Source organism: Manis javanica, chromosome 3 (genome assembly GCF_040802235.1).
Source record: "Manis javanica isolate MJ-LG chromosome 3, MJ_LKY, whole genome shotgun sequence".
Lineage (NCBI taxonomy): Eukaryota > Metazoa > Chordata > Mammalia > Pholidota > Manidae > Manis > Manis javanica.
The window spans coordinates 45,082,863-45,107,605 of record NC_133158.1 but is presented as its reverse complement, the minus strand read 5'-3'; the positions used below and the strand labels follow the sequence as shown (position 1 = coordinate 45,107,605).

The 24,743-nt window shown below is 36.6% G+C and overlaps 1 protein-coding gene across 5 annotated transcripts in view; it reads right to left on the bottom strand.

Moving 5' to 3' along the window:
- The window catches only part of BRWD1 (bromodomain and WD repeat domain containing 1), a 146,317-nt gene that overhangs the window by 54,688 nt on the left and 66,886 nt on the right, over positions 1–24,743 (bottom strand). For all 5 annotated transcript variants that reach the window (XM_037014737.2, XM_073231330.1, XM_073231332.1 and 2 more), the window contains exons 19-21: positions 22,245–22,428; positions 18,747–18,840; positions 5,708–5,839 (exon numbers count right to left, since the gene is read on the bottom strand). In XM_037014737.2, coding sequence (XP_036870632.2) covers positions 5,708–5,839; positions 18,747–18,840; positions 22,245–22,428 — 410 coding nt within the window. The remainder of the gene's footprint in view (positions 1–5,707; positions 5,840–18,746; positions 18,841–22,244; positions 22,429–24,743) is intronic.

Genomic DNA, 24,743 nt, shown 5'->3' with positions numbered 1-24,743 from the left:
TGGATTGTGCTTTTGGTATTGTACCTAAAAACTCATCACTATACCCAACATCACTTAGGTTTTATGTTATTTTCCACAAATTTTATAGTTTTGTGTTTTACATTTACATGAAATTTTAAGATCCATTTTAAATTAACTTTTGTGAAACGTCTGTGCCAATTCATTTTTTTGGCACACAGATGTCTAGTTCCAACATCATTTGTTGAAAAGACTATGCCTCATCCACTGAGTTACCTCTGTTCCTTTGTCAAACATTAGTTGACTATACCTATGTGGGTCTATTTCCAGGTTCTCCTTTCTGTTCCATTTAATTGTCTGTTCTTTCACCAATACCATATGGTCTTGAAAACCACAGTTATACTAAGCCTTAATGTCAGGTATTATCAGTCCTTGAACTTTGTTTTCTTCAGTACTCTCAGCTATTCTGGGTCTTATTCCTCTCCAAATTTCAGAATCACCTTGCCAATATCCACAAAAATAACTTGCTGGGATTTTGATTGGGATTGTGTTGAATCTATAGATGAAGTTATTAGGAAGAACTGACATCTAAAGATATGGAGCAACAGGAATTCTCAATAATGTCCGTGGGATGCAAATTTAACACAGCCACTTTGGATGCCAGTTTGGCAGTTTCTTACAAAGGTGAGCATAGACTTATCATATGCTGCAATAATCATGCTCTTTGGTATTTACCCAAATGCACTGAAAAATTACATCCACACAAAACCAACAGATGGACATTTTAGTGGCTTTATTTGTAACTGCCAAAATGTGGAAGCATCCTTGTCCTTCAGGTGAATAAACTGCAGTTCATCAGACAATGGAATATTATTCAGCACTAAAAAGAAATGAGCTATCAAGAAATTGAGAGACAGATAGGACACTTAAACTCCTATTATTTAGAAAGCAGCCAATCTGAAAAGGCTATATCTGTATGATCCAACTATAAGACATTCTGGGAAAGTAAAAAATATGAAAATCGTAAAGAGATCACCACTTGCTGGTGACTCAGAAGAAGGGAAAGAGGGGTGAGTAAATGTAACAGAGGAGGTTTTTAGGGCAGTGACTGTTAAGGTAGATAGATACATACACAATGAGCTTGTCAAAACCTAAAGAACTGTGCAACACCAAGTGATCTGATCGTTAATGTAAACTATGGAATTTAGTTAATAACAATATACAAAAATTGGCTCAACAGCTACGGCAAATGTACCACAATAATTCAGGGTATTAGTAATAGGAGAGACTATACAGAGGGAGAGAAGGTATATGAGAACTTGCAATTTTTCTGTAAACCTAACACTCCTCTAAACACACACAGGTTTCAGGTTTTTTTCTTTGTTTTAGTCAGTAAAGGAAAGAGAAAGGGAACAAACAACTACCCGATTCCCACAACCCTGAATGTTTCAATCTACTTTAAACTCTGGCCATGGATACTAGGCAAGTACTTCTAAATTGAGGCACAACCTTCCTCTGTAGCAGCCGTTTACCTCTGGTGCATCAATAATGGACAATGCAAATGCCACTGAGAATGAAACTCAAAAGAAAAAATCTGAAGAGAATATCTACCTTTGTTTACTTTATTCAATAGACAAAATGCAAAGTCAACATGTTCTAAAAAGGTTGTTTCTTAAAATGTGAGCTCAATGCTATTTCAGAAATAGATTCCTAGGCCTATCACACTTTAAGTATAGAACAGCAATCTGTTTTTATGTTCAAAATGGACTTAAAAAATGAAAAACCCAGAGTAATAAACTCCTTAAAGCTACCACCTATTAACTATGCATGCTGTGAAGGTGAAATGCTTTTATGTATTACCTCAATCAACTCTCAAAATACCCCTATAAAAAAGAAAAAGCGGTAACAAAGCTAATGAAACAAGTTTCAGAGGCTTTCAATTTAACTTGCCTACCAAGATCCTCTGTCCATGTTCTTTTTCTGAACTGAGTTCTTTTTCTAAAACTATGTAAGCTTCAAAGCCAACAAAACTTGGATTCACCCTGCCCATGAGTTTTGTATTGTCTGCCAAGTTCCTACCTGCCCACTTCTGCCTCGTCATATTCAGGGGAACCCAAGGGTAAAGAAATGTAAACTAATATATGCCTGGAGTGTCAAAGGAAAGTACAGGAACTGGAATCAGCTCTAAAGCCCACACCATTTCTACTATCAGTGTTTTTTTCAAACCAAAATGGAACGAACACACACACACACACACACACACACACACACTCTCTCCTCTCTCTCTCTCTCTCTCCAGCCCTCTGCAACAACACAGAAGAATGAGTTCATACCAAAGTAGGAGGTAAAACTACCCAACACATTCCACATTATCTATGTTGGTGTTAGTTTAAACGTTCCCCATTAACTGAAAATATACCAAATTCATTGATATAAAGAGAAAAATCCAAAGATTAATATTGCTGATGAACACAAAATAATTATCATTCCTGACTGTTCAGTAAGAACACTTAAGAAAGTAAGCATTAGTTGATATTTCCCTACCATAATAAAATATATCTGTATACTGTTTAGACACCTAAAAATAAGGCATCTTACCAAGGTCCACTACCATCAATCTGAGGTAGGCACATTTCCACCAATAACAGGAATATGGACAACTATCTCCACTATTATTCAACATTATACTGAGTAACAAGCAATGTAATTAAAGAAATAAATTAGAGGTATAAAAATTGGAAGAGAAGTACTAAAACTAAGTACTTGTATAAATGAGAATGTACCTGGAAAACCTCAGAAAATCCAAAAATTCAGTAACAGGGTATGTAAAAAAAATTAAACTTATTGAACTATCAATAGCCTTCACATATACAAATAATAACTACTTAGAGGATATAATGACAGAGAAAACCTCACTAACTTACACACCGGGAGAAAACATTTTCCACATATATCAAAGACAAAATACTAATATACCTCATATAAAGAACTTTTAAAAACTAAGGAGGTGGGGAATAGACCAAAAATATGACAGAGAATCAGCCAGAAGACATAAGCAGACAATGCTCAAAGATGAAAAAAAGAGAGACTCTACATATATGAAAAGATGTACAATTTCATGAGTAAGAGAAATTCAAACTGCACTGTGAAGCAAACCAAAGACAAAAGGGCACACACATCGTTATGATTCCACTTTGATGAGGTACCTAGAATAAGCAAATTCATAGAGACAGAAAGTATAAGGTTCTATCTAGTAGGTTACCTGGGGCTGGGGAGAGAAAGAAATAGGAAGTTATTACTTAAGGAGTAGAGTTCCTATTTGGGATGATGGAAAAAGGCTGGAAATGTGTGGTGGTGATGGCTACACACACTGTAAACGTGGTTAATGCCACTGAATTTTATTACACAGACTTTATCACACAAAAAAACAGCCAAAACATAAACAATAAAATTGCACTAAGATACCACCCCTCTCCTATTAAGGAGGCAAAAATGAGGAACTATGATGCATACTGTCAGCTAGAGCCAGGAAACCGTACTCTCACATGCCACAGGCTGGAGTACAAGGTGGGGTTCTCCTTTAGGAGGAATTTTTATTACTACCTCATAAAACTCATATACATTCATCTTTGAACTCAGCAACCTCATTTCAAGAAATGTACCCCAAAATTACATCTCCAATAGTAAAAAAAATATGTACACATACTATTCATTGTACATTATTTATAATGAAAACACTGGAAGCATCCTAAATGTCCATAATCAGGAGACTGATTCAGTGTAAATGTACTGTTCAGTGTATATGTAAATATACTGTTAGAATCACACAATTACGATGCAATTCTTTAAAAAATAAAAAAAAAATGAGAAAGGTGTTTATGACCTGAAAGGAGTGATTTCAAAAATATTTAAAGTTAAAAAACCCAACTGCAAAAGAACATCAGTAGTATGCCGTATTATGTGTAATAAAGGAAAAATAATAAAATGTACACATATGTGATTTGTATTTCTTTTTTAAAAATAACACAGTAAGGATAAATGAGAAGCCAGTGAGAATGAATAGGAAAATTTATCATAATTCTCAAAATCATTAAAAAAAGGGGGGGGCTTAAAGTATGCTCAATACACTATAAATAAGAAAATGTAAAAAGTCTTATCACATAAAATAATTTGGACAGTTCTGATGAGCTAACATTATCTAATAAACACTTTAGATGATTAAACTAATTCTTTTACACTACCTCTGAGCGACATGTTACAGACACCTACTTTTACAGATATGGGCGGAGGCAAAGAAAGGATAAGCAACTTGTCAGAAGTGGAGGAGTTTGGATTTAAACTCAAACCCTATGCTTCACTACTATCCCAATGCTTTATAATGGACTAAATGCATTGTTCATCAGTCAAACATTTCAATCACAAAATATTACTGATTAGAAAAATATTATGATGATCAGAAAAATATTAACATTCTATTAAACCTTAGACATGCTTCACAAAAATACTGTTTTCCCCAAATATATCAAAATGGAGTCTAGCAACTTACATAATATTGAAAGTGAAAAGGAATTAAAGACTTCCTAGATACAACAGCAAAAGTATAGGCAACTAATGGAAAAAAAAAACAAACTGGCCTTCATCAAAACGTAAAACTTCTGTGCTTCAAAGGAAATTGTCAAAGTAAAAAGACAACCCACTGAATGGGACAGAGTATTTGCAAATCATGTGTCTGATAAGGGATTTGTATCAGAATATGTAAAGAAATTTACAGCAATAAAAAAGACAAACTGAAAAATGGACAACAGATATGCATAGAGATTTCTCCAAAGATACATAAAGGGAAAATAAGCACATGAAAACACACTTAATATTATTACTTCCTAGGGAAATATAAATCAAAACCACAGTGAGTACCAGTTTACACCTGATAGGATGGCTAAAATCAAAAGCACACACAAAAACAAGTGTTGGCAGGGATGCAGAGAAAATGTATGAAGGGAATTACTGATTAGGAATATAAAATAGTCCAACTACTATGGAAAACAGTCCAGCATTTTTTCAAAAGGTTAAACATACAGTTAACATGACTCAGCAAATTGATCTCTGAATATACACCCAAATGAACTAAAAACTTATATACAAACAAAAACTTGTACATGAATGTTGAAAACGAGCAATATTCAAAATAGCCAGAGAGAAAATAATACAAATGTCTACCAGCTAATGAGGGGATAAACAAAATGTGGTATATTCAAATAAGGGAAAACAGGACAATGAAAAAAAATTATTGATACAGACTATATATACATGGAACAGCCATGAAAAACAATAGTGAGTTAAAAAAAAAGTCACAAAATCATATTGTATGATTCCAATTGTATCAAATGACTAGAATAAGCAAATCCACAGACACAGAAAGAAGGTTAGTGTTTGCCAGGGGCTGGGAAGGGTGGGAATGGGGAGTGGCAGCAAATAAATATTGGGTGCCTTTTTAGAGGTAATGATATATTTTACAAGTAAATAGTGGTGATGGTGGCACAATTCAGTAAATATGCTAAAACAATTGGTATGTACATTTGTATAAGTGCTTATCTCAACAAAGCTGTCCAAAACTATTTTTTAAATTCAAAAAGTGAAATTTCATCTTAATCTCTACAGAATACAGTATCTTCACATAATTTCAAGGTAGATTCAAAGAATTAGAATAAATTATTTAAGATTTTACATATTTTTAGGTTATGTAACTCACATGTCTTAGAGAACTTGAAGATTCATTTCCAGAAGATAACTCAAGCCGTCCAAGTTTTCTTCTACCATAATTTGGATATTTACGTCTACATGCCCTCTGCCTAGACTGTGACATCAAAACCACCGAATCAAACTGAAACATAAACATACAGATGAAAGTCAACACAGAAATAAGTTAAATCTTCAGCAAAATAAGCATTCTATAAAATTCCCAAAGGGATATAATGCAAAATTTTTTTAAATAAATAATAACAGTAGTTCTCAAATTAAAAGAAAAAATTCTTGAATGAATGGTATTTTTACCATATACTGTTAAATCAAGCTTGGTATTTTTACTTTATGGTACCTACAAGACATGACTAAATAAGGCAGTTAGATCAGCAATTTCCAAAATAAATTGTAAGTTAATTACTTTATCATGAATATGATAATACCAGCAATAACCAAAAACAGATAGTACCTCATAATATGTATCTTAAAAATGAAAATATATATTTGTGTTATAGTGTAGTGACTAACCACCTTAGGACTTTATCACTGTGAGTGTGTGTATAAAAAAACAGAAAGAGTATCTGAAATAATCCTCAAATGTTAACCTAGTAATTTCCAGGTTTTAAATTTTTAGATGACTAGTTGTTAATACTTCAGTTCTGCTTGGATTTTTAAACATATTTTTTTATCAGAACAAAATAATTAATCTTCAAAAGTTAGCCAAATGAAACAGCTGGATTAAATTTAAAGGTGGGGGGCAGTCCTCAAAACATAGAGTCACATGTAAAACACTCAATGAAAGCACATATTCCTTGAATTGAAATACAAAACAAAGTTCACATTATGCTATGTTTGATAATCACTGGTGTGTCTAATTATTTCAACATATCACTACCTGATTTTTAAATGAATTGTGTTTTTTCCTTAATTTGTCAGTACTGATTTTTGTTAAAACAAAAACTCCTACTAATGAACGAACTTCATGACTGGTAATATATAAACATAGCTATAACTAAAAATCACTAACAAGAAATCTGCCAAAATATATTTCTAAAAAGTCAGTTTGAGGATACTATATACCTAACAAGGATATGAAGAATTATAGGACCAAATGATTACAAGGATACAAACAATAAAAAGGACCCTGGATGAAAATCGATAAACAGAGAAGATTCTCAAGATGGCAGCATAGGTAGGGTGGCAGAAATCTCCTCCCAAAAACCATATATATTTTGAAACACAGTAAATATAACTATTCCTAAAAGAGTAACCAGGAGATACAATATATAAGTCATGCTACATCTGTGACACCCCAACATCTACCAGAAAAGGGTAAGAAACAAAGCTGTGACCCAGTGGGACCTGAACAATCCTCTCACCACAGCTCACGAGTGGGAGGAAAACACTCAAAGTGGAGAGGGAATGCAATCACAGGACTGCTAAATAACTAGCCCCAGTAATATGCACTGGGAACACAGACACACATTGCATGGTGAACAGGATATTAGAGGAGTAGAAAAGCAAAATTCCAGATTAAGACAGCAAACAGGTTCCCACAGCCGGCTGCCCTGGGAAAAAAGAAAAGCAGGCGCTTTAAAAGTCTTACAGGAAATAATCAATGGATCAATGAAAAAATCAAAATAGAGATCAAGGAATATATAGAAACAAATGACAACAACAACACTAAGCCCCAACTTTTGTGGGACACAGTGAAAGCAGTCTTAAGAGGAAAGTATATAGCAATCCAGGCACACTTGAAGAAGGAAGAACAATCCCAAATGAATAGTCTAACATCACAATTATCGAAACTAGAAAAAGAAGAACAAATGAGGCCTAAAGTCAGCAGAAGGAGGGACATAATAAAGATCAGAGAAGAAATAAACACCATTGAGAAGAATAAAACGTAGCAAAAATCAATGAAACCAAGAGCTGGTTCTTTGAGAAAATAAACAAAATAGATAAGCCTCCAGCCAAACTTATTAAGAGAAAAAGAGAATCAACACAAATCAACAGATTCAGAAATGAGAATGGAAAAATCACGACAGACTCCACAGAAATACAAAGAATTATTAAAGACTACTATGAAAACCTATATGCCAACAAGCTGGAAAACCTAGAAGAAATGGACAACTGTCTAGAAAAATACAACCTCCTAAGAATGACCAAGGAAGAAACACAAAAGTTAAACAAACCAATTACGAGCAAAGAAATTGAAACGGTAATCAAAAAACTACCCAAGAACAAAACCCTGGGGCCAGACGGATTTACCTCAGAATTTTATCAGACACACAGAGAAGACATAATACCCATTTTCTCCTTAAAGTGTTCCAAAAAATAGAAGAAGAGGGAATACTCCCAAACTCATTCTATGAAGCCAACATCACCCTTATACCAAAACCAGGCAAAGACCCCACCAAAAAAGAAAATTACAGACCAATATCCCTGATGAACGTACATGCAAAAATACTCAATAAAATATTAGCAAACAGAATTCAACAGTATATCAAAAGGATCATACACCATGACCAAGTGGGGTTCATCCCAGGGATGCAAGGATGGTACAACATTCGAAAATCCATCAACATCATCCACCACATCAACAAAAACAAAGACAAAAACCACATGATCATCTCCATAGATGCTGAAAAAGCATTTGACAAAATTCAACATCCACTCATGATAAAAACTCTCAGCAAAATGGGAATAGAGGGCAAGTACCTCAACATAATAAAGGCCATATATGATAAACCCACAGCCAGCATTATACTGAACAGCGAGAGGCTGAAAGCATTTCCTCTGAGATCAGGAACAAGACAGGGATGCCCACTCTCCCCACATAGTACTAGAGGTCCTAGCCACAGCAATTAGACAAAACAAAGAAATACAAGGAATCCAGATTGGTAAAGAAGAAGTTAAACTGTCACTATTTGCAAATGATATGATACTGTAAATAAAAAACCCTAAAGAATCCACTCCAAAACTACTAGAACTGAGATCAGAATACAGCAAAGTTGCAGGATACAAAATTAACACACAGAAATCTGTAGCTTTCCTATACACTAACAATAAATCAATAGAAAAAGAAATCAGGAAAACAATTCCATTCACCATTGCATCAAAAAGAATAAAATACCTAGGAATAAACCTAATCAAAGAAGTGAAAGACTTATACTCTGAAAACTACAAGTCACTCTTAAGAGAAATTAAAGGGGATACTAATAAATGGAAACTCATCCCATGCTCATGGCTAGGAAGAATTAATATCGTCAAAATGGCCATCCTGCCCAAAGCAATATACAGATTTGATGCAATCCCTATCAAATTACCAGCAACATTCTTCAATGAATTGGAACAAATAATTCAAAAATTCATATGGAAACACCAAAGACCCCGAATAGCCAAAGTGATCCTGAAAAAGAAGAATAAAGTAGGGGGGATCTCACTCCCCAACTTCAAGTTCTACTACAAAGCCATAGTAATCAAGACAATTTGGTACTGGCACAAGAACAGAGTCACAGACCAGTGGAACAGATTAGAGACTCCAGAAATTAACCCAAACAAATATGGTCAATTAATATTTGATAAAGGAGCCATGGACATACAATGGGGAAATGACAGTCTCTTCAACAGATGGTGTTGGCAAAACTGGACAGCTACGTGTAGGAGAATGAAACTAGACCATTGTCTAACCCCATATACAAAGGTAAACTCAAAATGGATGAAAGACCTGAATGTAAGTCATGAAACCATTAAACTCTTGGAAAAAAACATAGGCAAAAACCTCTTAGACATAAACATGAGTGACCTCTTCTTGAACATATCTCCCCGGGCAAGGAAAACAACAGCAAAAATGAGCAAGTGGGACTACATTAAGCTGTACAGCGAAAGACACCATCAATAGAACAAAAAAGAACCCTACAGTATGGGAGAATATATTTGAAAATTACAGATCCGATAAAGGCTTGACGTCCAGAATATATAAAGAGCTCACATGCCTCAACAAACAAAAAACAAATAACCCAATTAAAAAATGGGCAGAGGAACTGAACAGACAGTTCTCTAAAAAAGAAATACAGATGGCCAACAGACACATGAAAAGATGCTCCACATCGCTAATAATCAGAGAAATGCAAATTAAAACTACAATGAGGTATCACCTCACACCAGTAAGGATAGCTGCCATCCAAAAGACAAACAACAACAAACGTTGGCAAGGCTGTGGAGAAAGGGGAACCCTCCTACACTGCTGGTGGGAATGTAAATTAGTTCAACCATTGTGGAAAGCAGTTTGAAGGTTCATCAAAATGCTCAAAACAGACCTACCATTTGACCCAGGAATTCCACTCCTAGGAATTTACCCTAAGAACACAGCAATCAAGTTTGAGAAAGACAGATGCACCCCTATGTTTATCGCAGCACTATTTACAATAGCCAAGAATTGGAAGCAACCTAAATGTCCATCGGTAGATGAATGGATAAAGAAGATGTGGTACATATACACAATGGAATACTATTCAGCCATAAGAAGTGGAAAAATCCAACCATTTGCAGCAACATGGATGGAGCTAGAGAGTATTATGCTCAGTGAAATAAGTCAAGTGGAGAAAGAGAAATACCACATGATTTCACTCATCTGAGGAGTATAAGAACAAAGGAAAAACTGAAGGAACAAAACAGCAGCGGAATTACAGAACCCAAAAATGGACTAACAGGTACCAAAGGGAAAGGAACTGGGGAGGATGGGAGGGTAGGGAGGGATAAGTGGGGGGGAAGAAGAAGGGGGTATTAAGATTAGCATGCATGGGGGGGAGGGAGAAAGGGGAGGGTGGGCTGTACAACACAGAGAGGACAAGTAGGGATTCTACAACATTTTGCTAAGCTGATGGACAATAACCATAATGTGGTTGTTAGGGGGGACCTGATATAGGAGAGCATACTAAACATAGTACTCTTCATGTAAGTGTAGATTAAAGATTAAAAAAAAAAAAAGGGAAGAAAGAAAGAAAAGGAGGATTACTCCTTGATAGGATGAAACTATTGGTAAATCAAAGATCAACGCATGCTTTAAATATCCTTAATGTTGATCACTTAAAGGGTGTCAGATGATCAGATATGGAGGTACTCTTTTCTGATAATATTCCTTTCTCTTAATTAAAAAAAAAAAAAGAAAAAAGCAGTTACTGTGTGCTGACCTCCAATGAGTTCTGCACAGTGGTATAGAGGGCATGTCAAAGTGTGGGCAAAGGGTCTGTTTGTTTCTATGCAGAAGATCAAGGCCTAGCTTGGATACCCAGAAAATGAACTAAGATACGATATGAGGAGGAGCTTCCGGCATCAGCACTCTCTGGAGGACTTGTGCTGGGGGATGATCATAAAAAAGCCTCCACAGGGATCTGGATGATGCTGCGGTTGTGGCTGCATCCAGCCCACTGTCTCCTGGACTTGCCATAGGAATGAGGAGGGAGATGTCTAGGCTGGCATGTGCATACAGTGAGACAACGAATTTGACCGGATCTGTACTGTTGGAACTCAACCAGGAGTTGGGAGGGGTGCAAGTTGTAGCACTCCAAAATCTCATGACTATAGACTATCTATGGTTAAAAGAACATATGGGACGTGAACAGATCCCAGAAATGGGCTGCTTTAATTTGTCTGATTTCTCTCAGACGGTTCACGTACAGCTGGACAATATCCATCATATCATAGACAAATTTTCACAAATGCCTAGGGTGCCTAAATGGTTTTCTTGGCTTCACTGAAGATGGCTGGTAATTATAGATTTGCTTTGTTTATGTCACCGTATTCCTATTATGTTAATATGTGTGTGCAAATTAGTTAGTAGTTTAAAACCTATACATACTTAAGGTACTCTACAAGAAGATATGTCAAAGAAATAATCAATCCTCCCATGTTTCCTTCCATATGCTACATCTATAGCTTTTCTTCTTTCTTCCTAATTACAACCCTTAAATAGAATTCGTGCCTCATATCGAAGTTACCGAGTATCATAATTCCTCCAGGTGGTAAAGATACCTCGAGACAAGTGCTGGGCATAGAACCCACAGGGCATAAATCTGCAAAGAAGTAAAAAGCTAATCTTTTGAAACAATATGGCTTCTCTCTCACTTACCAACTTTACATTTCCCTGTATGGCCCCGGAAGATGACTGGTTAGCCAGAGACGGGTAAGATTCCTCAAGGGAGGAACAACCTAAGACAGGCACAGTCGCAGGGGGGCCATCAGGTGAGAATTTGGGGATCAACAGAGGTGAGGCTCAGAACCTCACCCCCCCTGCTTTGAGAGAAATCTTCTGCATCCGTGGATGTCTTGCTGCCCTTGTCTAGCCTGGATTAATACTTAGTCCATAGGCACACACCTGATCATCTACATTTGTCCTCTTACAGCACTAAACTATGTTGTCTACCTTTATCTTGCATCTACCTACCACTTCAGCATTTTGTTAAAAATAAAAATAAAAATAATAATAAAGGGAGAAATGTGGGATCCACATATAAATCAAGTACAAAAATCAAACAAATATTCATATTTGACCTGATTGTTTATAGGTCATAATGCGTGATCAAAACCGAATGTTTCTGTGATGAATGCCCTTGTACTGTTCACCATGTTAAGAATTCGTTCACCATGTAAGAACTTGTTCATTATGCTTCAGAAGATTGGAGACGGACGAGAATTAGGCTTGAGATGGATTAATGATTGTACATTGAGCATTGACCCCCCTATACTGAATTTTATTGTTGTTAACAACCATTTGATCAATGAATATGAGAGATGCCCTCTCAAAAAAAAAAAAAAAAAAGTCTTAAAGGGACAAGCATTTAAATTGTCCTGGCACACTCACCCCAGAATGCTGGGAACTTTAAGGAACTTCAGGTGTCCTAACCCCCTGGGTGGCAACACAGCTCAGAACCCAGTCACAGCGATAAGCAGCCTGCAGTTCCTTCCCAGGCCCCCACCGGCACTGCAAGCAAACCAGCTCACCTGCCACGACTGCGGAACAACCGGGGAGCTGCCCCCACCTACAGCAACACACCTTAACACAGAGGCTTCTCCCTGTGCATGGCTAACAAGCCCAGGCCCAGAGGCTACTCCATGCAGGCAGTTGATCGGCACAGAGAGAGGAGACAGGCACAGAGTCTGGGAAGCACAAAGGGGCTCTGTTCTTGTGGCAGAACACAGGCCACTTGCCTGTGACCTCCACCAGTGCCCAAGGCCATGCCAAGTGCAACCCCACCCCGGGTAGATCAGGGGATTGACCCAGAGGCTGCTCCCTATGTGCAGTTGACTAGCACAGACAGCAGAGACAGGCACAGAGTCTGGAAAGCACGAAGGGGCTCTGTTCTCACAGCAGAACACGCGTCATTGGCCTGCGACCCATGCCAGTGCCTTAGGCCATCCCAAGGGACCCCCCCGCACACAGCAGCTCAGGGGATTAACCCAGAGGCTGCTCCCTGTGTGCAGTTTGACCAACACAGACAGCAGAGATGGTCGAGGACACCTGGAGGCACAAAGGGGCTTTGCTCTTGTGGCAGAACAAACGCTGCTGTCCTGCGACTCCCGCCATTGCCCTAGGCCACTTTGAAGGATGCCCTGCCCATGAAAACTTAGACAATTAACCCAGAGGCTGCTCCCTGTGTGCAGATGACCTCCACAGACAACAGACACAGGCAAGGTGACTGACAAGCAGGAAGGGACTTTGTTCTCCCAGCTGACACACATGCCTCTCACAAGTGACCGTGCCCATCGCCATGACAAGGCAGGAGAATCTTCGGTCAAACATCCCTCAAACACCACAGACAGGGCTTAGCGAGACTGAAATCACCAATCTAACAGAAAAAGAATTCAAAATTAAAGTCATAAACATACTGATGGAGCTACAGAGAAATATCCAACAGCTAAGGGATGAATTCAGGGGGGAGATAATAGAAATGAAACAAATGGAAGGATTTAAGAGCAACATGGATGAAGTGAAAGAGACTGTTAATGGAATAAAAATCAGAGAACAGAAATACAGAGAAGATGAGGCAGAGAGAGATAAAAGGATCTCTAGAAATGAAAGAATATTAAGAGAACTGTGTGACCAATCCAAAAGGAACAATATCTGCATTATAGGGGTACCAGAAGAGGAAAAGAGAGAAAAAGGGATAGAAAGTGTCTTTGAAGAAATAATTGCTGAGAACTTCCCCAAACTGGGGGAGGAAATAGTTGCTCAGACTACGGAAGCACACAGAACACCAGATAGAAGGGACCCAAAGAATACAACACCAACACACATAATAATTAAAATGGCAAAGATCAAGGACAAGGACAGAGTATTAAAGTCAGCCAGAGAGAAAAAAGGTCACCTACAAAGGAAAAACCATGAGGCTATGATCAGACATCTCAGAAGAAACCTTACAGGGAATGAAATAGATGGGCCTCAAACCGAGAACACTGTATCTGGCAAGATTATCATTTAAATTTGAAGGAGGGATTAAACAATTCCCAGATAAGCGAAAGTTGAGGGAATTTACCTCCCACAAACCATCTCTATAGTGTATTTTAAAGAGATGCTCTAGATGGAAGTACACCTAAGGCTAAATAGCTGTCACGGGAGAAAATAAAACCACAACAAAGAAAGTAGACCAACCAAATACCAACAAAATGGAAAATAAAATCAGCTATCCACAAAACCAGTCAATGGAAACACAAAAAGTACAGAATAAAACACCTAATATATAAAGAGTGGAGGAAGAAGAAAAAGAAGGGAGAGAAAGAAACATCAGACTGTGTTTATACTGGCATAATAACTGAGACAGTTAGACACTAAAGAAGCTGCCCTTGAACCTTTGGTAACGAGGAATCCAAAGCCTGCAAAGCCCGTAAGTAAATATCTATCGATAATCACCCTAAAGGTAAGTGGACTGAATGCACCAATCAAAAGACACAGAGTAACAGAATGGATAAAAAGGCAAGACCCATCTATATGCTGCCTACAAGACACTCACTTTAAACCCAAAGACATACACAGGCTAAAAGCAAAGGCATGGAAAAAGATATTTCATGCAAACAATAGGGAGGAAAAAGCAAGTGTTGCAATACTTGTATCACACAAAATAGACTTCAAAACAAAGAAAGTAACAAGAGATAAAGAAGGATATTACATAATGATAAAGGGATGAATCCAACAAAAGGATATAACCATTATAAATATCTATGCACACAACACAGGAGCACCAGCGTAAGTGAAACAAACACTAACAGAATTAAAGGAGAAAATAGAATGCAATGTAGTCATTTTAGGAGACTTCAATACACCACTCACTCCAAAGGACAGATCAACCAGAAAAAAAATAAGTAGGGACACAGAGGCACTGAACAACACATTAGAACAGAAGGACCTGAAAGACATTTACAGAACTCTACACTCAAAAGCAGCAGGATACACATTCCTCTCAAGTGCACATGGAACATTTTCCAGAATAGACCACACACTAGGCCACAAAATGAGCCTCAGTAAATTCAAAAAGACTGAAATTCTACCAACCAACTTCTCAGATCACAAAGGTATAAAACTAGAAATAAATTGTACAAAGAAAACAAAATGGTTCACAAACACAGGAAGGCTTAAAAACATGCTCCTAAATAATCAATGGATCAATGACCAAATTAAAGAGATCCAGCAATGTATGGAGACAAATGAAAACAACAGCACAATACCCCAACTTCTGTGGGACGCAGCAAAGGCAGTTCTAAGAGGAAAGTATATAGCAATACAGGCCTATTTAAAGAAGGAAGAAAAATCCCAAATAAGCAGTCTAAAGTCACAATTATTGAAATTGGAACCAGAACAAATGAGGCCCAAAGTCAGCAGAAGGAGGGACATAATAAAGATCAGAGAAGAAATAAAATTGAGAAGAACAGAACACACAAAAAAAATCAATGAAACCAAGAGCTGATTCTTTGAGAAAATAAACAAAATAGATAAACCCCTAGCCAGACTTATTAAGAGAAAAAGAGAATCTATACACATCAACAGAATTAGAAATGAGAAAGGAAAAATCACTACCAACATCAGAGAAATACCAAGAATTATTAGAGAATACTGTGAAAATCTATATGCTAACAAGCTTGAAAACCTAGAAGAAACGGACAACTTCCTAGAAAAATACAACCTTCCAAGACTGACCAAGGAAGAAATAGAAAATCTAAACAGACCAATTATCAGCAATGAAACTGAATTGGTAATCAAAAAACTACCAAAGAACAGAGAATATATTTGTAAATGACATATCTGACAAGGGATTAACATCCAAAATATATAAAGAACTTACACGCCTCAACACCCAAAAAGCAAATAACCTGATTAACAAATGGGCAGAGGATAAGAAGAGACAGTTCTCCAAAGAAATTCAGATGGCCAACAGACACATGAAAAGATGCTCATCATCACTAATCATCAGGGAAATGCAAATTAAAACCACAATGAGATATCACCTCACACGAGTAAGGATGGCCAGCATGGAAAAGACTAAGAACAACAAATGCAGGCGAGGATGCGGACAAAGGGGAAGGAACCCTCCTACAATTGCTGGTGGGAATGTAAGCTAGTTCAACCATTGTGGAAAGCAATATGGAGGTTCCTCAAAAAACTAAAAATAGAAATACCAGTTGACCCAGGAATCCCACTCCTTGGAATTTACCCAAAGAATACAACTTCTCAGATTCAAAAAGACATATGCACCCCTGTTTATCACAGCACTTTTTACAATAGCCAAGATATGGAAGCAACCTCAGTGTCCATCAGTAGATGAATGGATAAAGAAGATGTGGTACATATACACAATGGAATACTATTCCGCAGTAAGAAAGAAACAGATACTACCATTTGCAACCACATGGATGGAGTTGGAGGACATTATGCTCAGTGAAATAAGGTAGGCAAAGTAAGACAAGTGCCAAATGATTTCCCTCATTGTAGAGTATAACAACGAAGCAAGACTGAAGGAAAAAAAACAGCAGACTCAGACTCCAAGAAGGGACTAGTGGTTACCAAAGGGGAGGGGTGGGGGAAGGTGGGTCGGGGGCAGCAAAATAGGGATTGAGGGGCATTATGTTTAGTGCACATGGTGTGGGGGGTCACGGGGAGAACAGTGTCACACAGAGAAGGCACATAGTGAATCTGGCATCTTGCTGCACTGATGGACAGTGACTGCATTGGGGTATGGGTGGGGACTTGGTAATATGGGTGAACGTAGTAACCACATTGTTTTTTCATGTGAAACCTTCGTAAGAGTGTATATCAATAATACCTTAATAAAAAATTTTAAAAGAAGATTAATCCTGAGGAACAAATCACATCCTTGCAGGTAGAAATGGAATACAGGATCAGCAGCAGCACTAGAAGCTTACCAGAAGCAAAATTAAATCTCTGTAGGAGAAATACCATCCTAGGATTCAAATTATCTCAAACATGTAACATTCAATCAAACATAGGCAACAAAGAAAATGTAACTGTAAAAAAAAATTTTTTTTTAATTAAGAAGGAATGGAAACAGATGAACAGGAAAGCAAGATATTATTGAAATAATGAGATTACCAGGCATGAATTTAAAAAAAAGAAACTACAACTGATTTTCACAGATTTAAAATAACAAGTGCTTCAGCAAAAAACCAAAATCTCTAAAAAAGAAGCAAATGAAAATTCTGAACTGAAAAATACAGCTAAAATCAAGAACACAGCAGGTTTAACCACAGATTACAGAACTTAGAAGAACTAACAGACTCTAATACCGATCAGAAAAAAATTAAGAACAGCAGAAAACAGCCTAACAAACCAAAGGGAATCAACAGTGAAAGTCCAATCAATGTACAGGTAAGTAATTGGCATCTCAGAAGAAACAGGGAAAGAAAGCAAAGGATGGAAAGATATACTATGCAAACACTAGCCAAAAGAAAGCCAGCACAGCTATATTTATAGAAGAGAATTTGAAGAATAAGCTTTACTACTAGCAGTAAGAGGTGAAAATTCATAATGATAAAAGGTTCAATTCACTAGGAACAAGGGAAATTCTAAGTCTGTACTCACCAAACATAGCTTCAAACCACATAAAAACAACTGGAAACAGAAATCTACAAACACCAGATTTTAACACATTCTCTCTCACTCTAAGCAGGAGTACAATCATTCTGAAACTGCATACAGCATTACTACCTTAAGTTAAATATACACAAATCCTATGATCTACAATTTTACCCCAAAAGAAACACATACAGAGATATTAATACATATAAAATGTTGAAAGTAGTATTACTCCTAATTGCCAAAATATGAAAACAACAAAAATGTCCTTTAAAATTAAATACCAGTACACTCATCAATGGAATAGTATACAAAATGCAAACAAATGAACTTCAATTCAACTACTCAACAACAGCATAGTTAAAGCAACCCCACAAGGTCAAATGATCAAGCCAGATACAAGAGTGTATCTCAACTTTATATCATTACTCTAACAGGAACTCTTTATATACAGTTTCCTGACTTGCCCCCACCATGGTACTTCTGTGCCACAGACACTAAAAATGGTTTGTGGAGGGTCTCAAACCATTGTAAAATCAAAGAATTTTTATCAATGCATGATTTTGGATAAACTTCAGAAACAGTTAACCAGCAGTTTTTAAAGACAGTTGATTGATTACCTGTGGAAGAAAGGAGAAAGAGTGACTGGGAACAGACAGAAAGTGCTTGTGATCAGCTGACAATGTTGCAGTTCTCAACCTGAATGGTCATATATAGTAATTTTTCTAGAATCCTTTAGCACTCTCAGGCATCAAGGCTACTTCCCTCAAGTTTTCAAACTACTTTTCCCTAACAGCTGTTCAACCTTATATGTACTATTTTAAATCCCAAACAGAAGACTTCAAGCAATAAAATAGTCTACTTCAGGTGAAAGTTACTAATATTCACACTGATGAAAAAAAAAGAAAACTATGATTTTCAGTATAATTTCTAATTTGCTTATTCCTAGGGACAGAATTTAAGTTACCTTTTGTGAAAGCTGGAGAGTCTTCCTTTTTCTTCCAATTATATAAAGATTTCTTTCCTCTTCACCTTTCTCTATCCTGAAGTCTTCCAACTTCCTACAATTTAAGTATCCAATTGTATTAGTTACTGAGATGAAGAGTAAGTGATATAAGGATGAGGAAAAATTAATCATCATGATTCTAGGAAACACAAGCTTATATACTTTCCAAATTAATACATAAAATTCCTAAAATCATAACAAAACTTAAGTCAAGATGCAGTCTATGTCATAAATTTAATAAAATCTCAGAAGCAGGAGGCCCTATTTTTCATATTTAGCACAGGAATATTCTTTCATTTTTATTTTGGTTGGTCCTATGAGGACGAACTGGTATAGGATCTCTCATATTAGCTACTCAGAATGTCCCCATGATTTTCCAATATTGCAATTCCCTTCTCTAAAGATAAAATAGCAGAATCTTCCTCTGAACTTATTCAAACTGAGTATTTTATAATTTTTAGAAAACCAAAATAGCAATGTCACCTGTTCTTCTAATTATGATACAAACATGATAATATAATTGAGAGCAATTTTCAAAGCAAGGGACCTTCCACCATGAGGAAGGTACTGAAGATCATTTTCCTTCTCCACAGTTAGAGAATTCAAATGACTGAATGTTCTTTTTCTCCAATTTGAACACTGTTGAATACTCATCACTTTACATTTTGTGATCATTTTAAATCCCCACTGGAGAAGTCTGAAAACTGTCATCTTCTCCACGATATAATTGGACACTCAAAATGAGTTTAAGCACAAATCCTTTAAGGACAAAAACTAATTTCTAAGGAAATCATTTTTTTCTCAAAGTACATACATCACAGCCCACACTCAGATTACATTAGAAAATTCTCTCCACAGAGGAGTTCTAAATCAGACTCAATCCATGGCAAGTTGTCAATTTCAACACTTTCATATGTATTTAAGGAACTATGTGACATTTTTCACTTGCAGCCAAATGAAATTTCTACCCCTTACATGTACACTTCCTTTTGTTTTGACAATGAAATACTACATATAATTTTCAATAATAAAGCAAAAGAACACTCTAGGCATTCAAAAATATCTTCAACTGTACACAGCTTCAAAGTGCAATGAGATCGTCAGTAAAACAGAGTGTATACTGCAACTCCTTCAATTTCTACTGCTACTGGATTAAGATAAGCAATATGCCTAATCTCTAGCCCCAAATAGAACTGCCTCACCCAGGAAGCAACATTCTGTACTCATCTTTCTGCACATGAGTAGGATCATTACCTTCTCACATTTTTTCCTTCACAATGGACATATACTACTTTTAGTCAGAAAACAAATTAGTTTCCTGTGATCCTTATTAAATGATACCCTAACAAATAGTCATGTAAAATTCCCCACTGCTTTCCCATTATAAAGATTGCTGTTAGGGGCACTGACCACCACTCAACCACTCAGCATCTCATTCAGAAAATCTCATGTGTATTTGAGAATATGGTTATACTTTTCTGTGGGAAAATTATATTGTGGCAGAAAGCCAGCTGACTCACAAAATCCATTCTCCTTTTCTTCCTTAGGAACAGCATCTAAATTTTTATCTAAGGACTTTGCTGCCCTAACCAGAAACTGTTATTACCTAGCTTCCTCTGTAGCAAAGTGTAGCCACACAACATTCTGGTCAATGAGTTATGAGCAGAAATGCCACATGAGACTATTAATATTAAGGCTGCTTAAATGACATTCTCTGAGTTAGAAATGTCCTTTTTGCCTTCTGTCTTTCCTCCTTGTGGTCTAAATCTCACCCTCCATCATAGATGCAGACACGTGATGGCTACTGTATAAAGTCCAGCTATTCTGGACTTTGAGATGACCTTAAGATTGAAAGCCATGCTCTAAGACAGGAGATCAGAAACACAGGAGCCTGTATCCCTGATTAACTGGGAACCATGACTCCAGCCTTAAATTATTTCACCTTCCACGTTAAGAGAACAAATGCTTATTTACAGAACTACTGTTCAGGCCTTCAACTCCTGATAATTGTTTCTTCCCTTGTTTTTAACAATAAGAAGTAACCTGAAATGACATTTTCAGTTCTAATGATCACGCAACTCGCACACAATTTTAAGGCTTAAGTATGGCATACTACATTCACAGCGGTAATTTTTCTGTATTTCTCATCCTAGTACCATATTTTGCTTTTACTCTTTGATTGTGTACTTATAAACATCCTCAAATTCACTGTACAATATATAAGCATTACCCAATATTACTCCACAAATTCCTGAAGCTCTAAACACATGAAGGAAATACTTTTACAAAATTACCTTCAAAGTAGCAGCTATCATGAGACATAAAAATGACAAAATACTGAAAAATTTTAAGTATCAATGAAAAACAGTATTTGCTGCCTCCATTTTGATGACTCAAAAATCAGTATGTTACAACTCAGTAGTTCGAAGATCCTACTTCCCAGACTGTAAATATGAATTATCACTTCCCACTAAAAGAAAACAGGGCTGCTTAAAAGACTGATTCTGTTGAGATCAAGGAATTTGCAAGATAAACCTGTGACATCTCACCATGCCTGACAACATGGATGTTACAAAAGGCTACTATAGTCATGCCAACTTGAACAGACACCTCCTGGACAGAGATGGAAATATTTAAATATCAATAGGATACCAAAAATGCTAAATCACAACAGTGTGGTGCTTATAGTGGAAAACACATACACAAACTGGTCACTGTCAGGGGATGGAAGGGAATAAAACTATTTTGAAGGTAAATCAAGCATCTCTTTTATTTCATTATTATCTTTACTACTAAATACAGCATCTCTCTTTACTACTGGATAATCAAATAGATGTGAGTAACTTTCTTTTTTTTAAGTATCCAAGATAATAAATAAAGACTTCAGAGTTGAAATATCATCATTCTGTAACCCTTAACCCTTAATGTATTAATGAATCTAGGCTATGAGCATAAATGCCTGCTATCACTACATAAAGAAAATAGATATTTATGCCTTCCAACAAACTCAAAGCACTTATGAAAGTCTTGCAAAAAGCTGAAAATATTCACATTTGAGACGACTGGAAATTTAAACATCGACTGGATATTTAATTATGGTGAGGAATTTGTTAAGGTATAGTAATGGCATTGTGGTTATATTTTAAAACAATTCCTTATCCTTTAGAAATACACACCTACATACTGATGGACAAAATTGTATTATGTCTGGGATTTCTTTCAAAATAATATTGTAGGGAGAAGAGCAGGCATTTGTCTAGATGAAACAAGATTGTTTATGAAAAATTTAAGAGAAAGTTGGAAAACAACTTTGACATTGTCCTACCATAATTTTTTAAAATCCCACCCATTGTAAAATATATTTATATGACTATGTATACCCCTAATGGATTGAAAAATATATAAATAACCATATATTTTATAGATAGAAACAGTATTAATAGATATCCTAAAACAAACCTAAATATGCCTAGTGGTACCTCTGGTACAACCACTCTTCGTTTCCAAGCCTGGAGGTCTCGTTCTGTAGCAATCTGACTACGTGGAGCATTCTGATGCATCTGACGAACACCTTCAACTTGTCCACTACGACGTAGACCAATATTTGGAGGGGACTGGATGTCTAAGCTTAGTCTTCTAAAACCTAGGGGGAAATTATCATGAAATTATTCCAAAACAAATTTCCACCTAATATGTATTTAACACACAATAGATGTACACATTCCTCCTAGTAAGATAAATACCAAAAATAAAGATCTACTGAGAAAACTTTGGAAAAAAGAATCTTAATGTGACTGACATCAAAATGTAGAACACAGAACATTACCCGTCAGCTTCAATTTCCATTTTTAGTAAACTTTCTGAATCTTTTTAATGTGCATTTTCCATTATGATATTACATTTGCAGTCCTAAAAACCATGTCTTCTTCAAAACTGCATACAGAAATCCTATCTTTGTTGGAAAAATTAGCATTGTAGATGGACTCCTCAAACTGCACCAGCTTTTTAACAAGGGTTCCAACAACATTCCTTGTGACATCAAGAGATCACCCAGGCCATGCAGGCAAGCAAACTGCCAAGGGGAATGTTAAAAATTCACAGAAATGCACAATGGGGAACTGATGGCAGTGCTTCAATTGGAGCTGGGCAAGTGAGTGATAGGTGAGTGCAGACAACAGTGAGCCCTGAGCTGTGCAGAGCTGATCAGGCGAGAAGAGGAGGCAGGACAACCACTCATGGGCCAGAAGTTACAGGGTGGAAACCAGCTTGTGAAGCTGGGGGATAGGGAGAAGTCCCAGGCAAATAGTTTCTTAAAACTCAGGATGAAGGGGCTCCTGTTACAATGCAACAGAGACAATGGGGGCTATTCGCTCCAGCAGGGAACTGGAAAAATCCTACCTCAACATTCTGGCTTTCCTTGCAAAGTTAAATCCACAGATGAACGAACACCACCTCTGCGCTCTTCTATGTACTGCTTTACCAATCAAATGTGAACCAGTCTGCACTATACAACCTACTAAAATCACATTAAATGGCCCAGCTATTATTAACCCATTTACATTTAAATATATTGATATGAAACAATTTTTAATCGAGAACTAAAAATAAATCCTAAATTTAATTGTCAAAGTTACAGTACTATTTACCAACAATTTGATGAAAACATACCTGGATTACTTATCACAATGTCACTTGAAAGAGCAAGTATGAGAAATAAATAGCCATAAACAGATTAATTACAAAGACTGGTTATTCCATACAGCAGGTTTCTATGAAGCTACAAAACAGGAGGAGGAGAGTTCTAGGAATGGATATGAAGTGATTTCTAGAATTTATTATTAAGGGAAAGAAGCAAGGTACAGAATAATGCATATAGACCTTGTGCCCCTCACTCGGATGCACTGAGGATGCAGCATCAACTAAGTGGTGCTCCTGAGTAAAACGATTACCCTGGATTCAGGTATGAGATAATCAGACAAACACAAATTGACAGAAATTCCATGAAATAACAGGCCTGAACTCAAAAGTACCAATGCCATGAGGAAACTGTTCTAGACTAAAAGAGATGTAACAATTAAATGCCACAAGCAAGCCTTTATTAAATGTTAACACTGAAAGAAGCCATGAAGGAGGAAAACACTGGGACATGAGGGAAACGAGAAAAAAGTCCGGGCATCAGTAGTGCCACATCATGCAGCAGCCTGCTAACTGTCGCTACTGCATTAGGACTGTGCACAGAGAGTGTTCCTGTTCTTGGGAGATGAAGGTAGAAGCACTAAGAGATAAAATAAAACGTCATAATGTCCCCAACTTAATCTAAAACAGTCTAGAAAAAATATGGGAGCCAAGGTAGGGGGAGGAGACAAGGAATCTGTGTGCACACACAGGAAATGTAGCAAAATGATGGCTCTTGGCTGAAGGGCATACAGGGGGTCTGTTGTAGCCTTCCCGCAACTTCACTACAGGATTAATTTTTTTCAAAATAAAACACTAAGAAATAAAGATGTATGTTATAAATATAAGAGAAAATAAAACTCAGTTACTCCTAGTTTTTTTAATAGTCCTAACCTATTCACAGCGTGACTTTACCAAAAAAAAAACTGTTTAAATTCATCTGCCTTTAGTTTAAATGGTATTTAAAAGCTTGGCCACTCCAAGGTAAATCAACCAAGCAAAATGAAAGAAACTGACTCTACAAATGAAACAAGATTTTTATAACCATTTAACAAGAAATATTTCTAATATTCTCTATAGTTCAGATAAAAGTATCATTAGAAATAAGAAAATTAATGTAGTAGTAGTTTCCTCTTTGTTTTTAGTAATGTAACTTGAAAACTTCCTTCACAGACACCTATAAATGACTTGTAAAATGTAACTAATGCTCTTTTAAATGAATAGTGGAACTTTGGGCTAGAAACAAAGAGGAAATCAGATTTAGAGATGACGCATGAGCTAGAA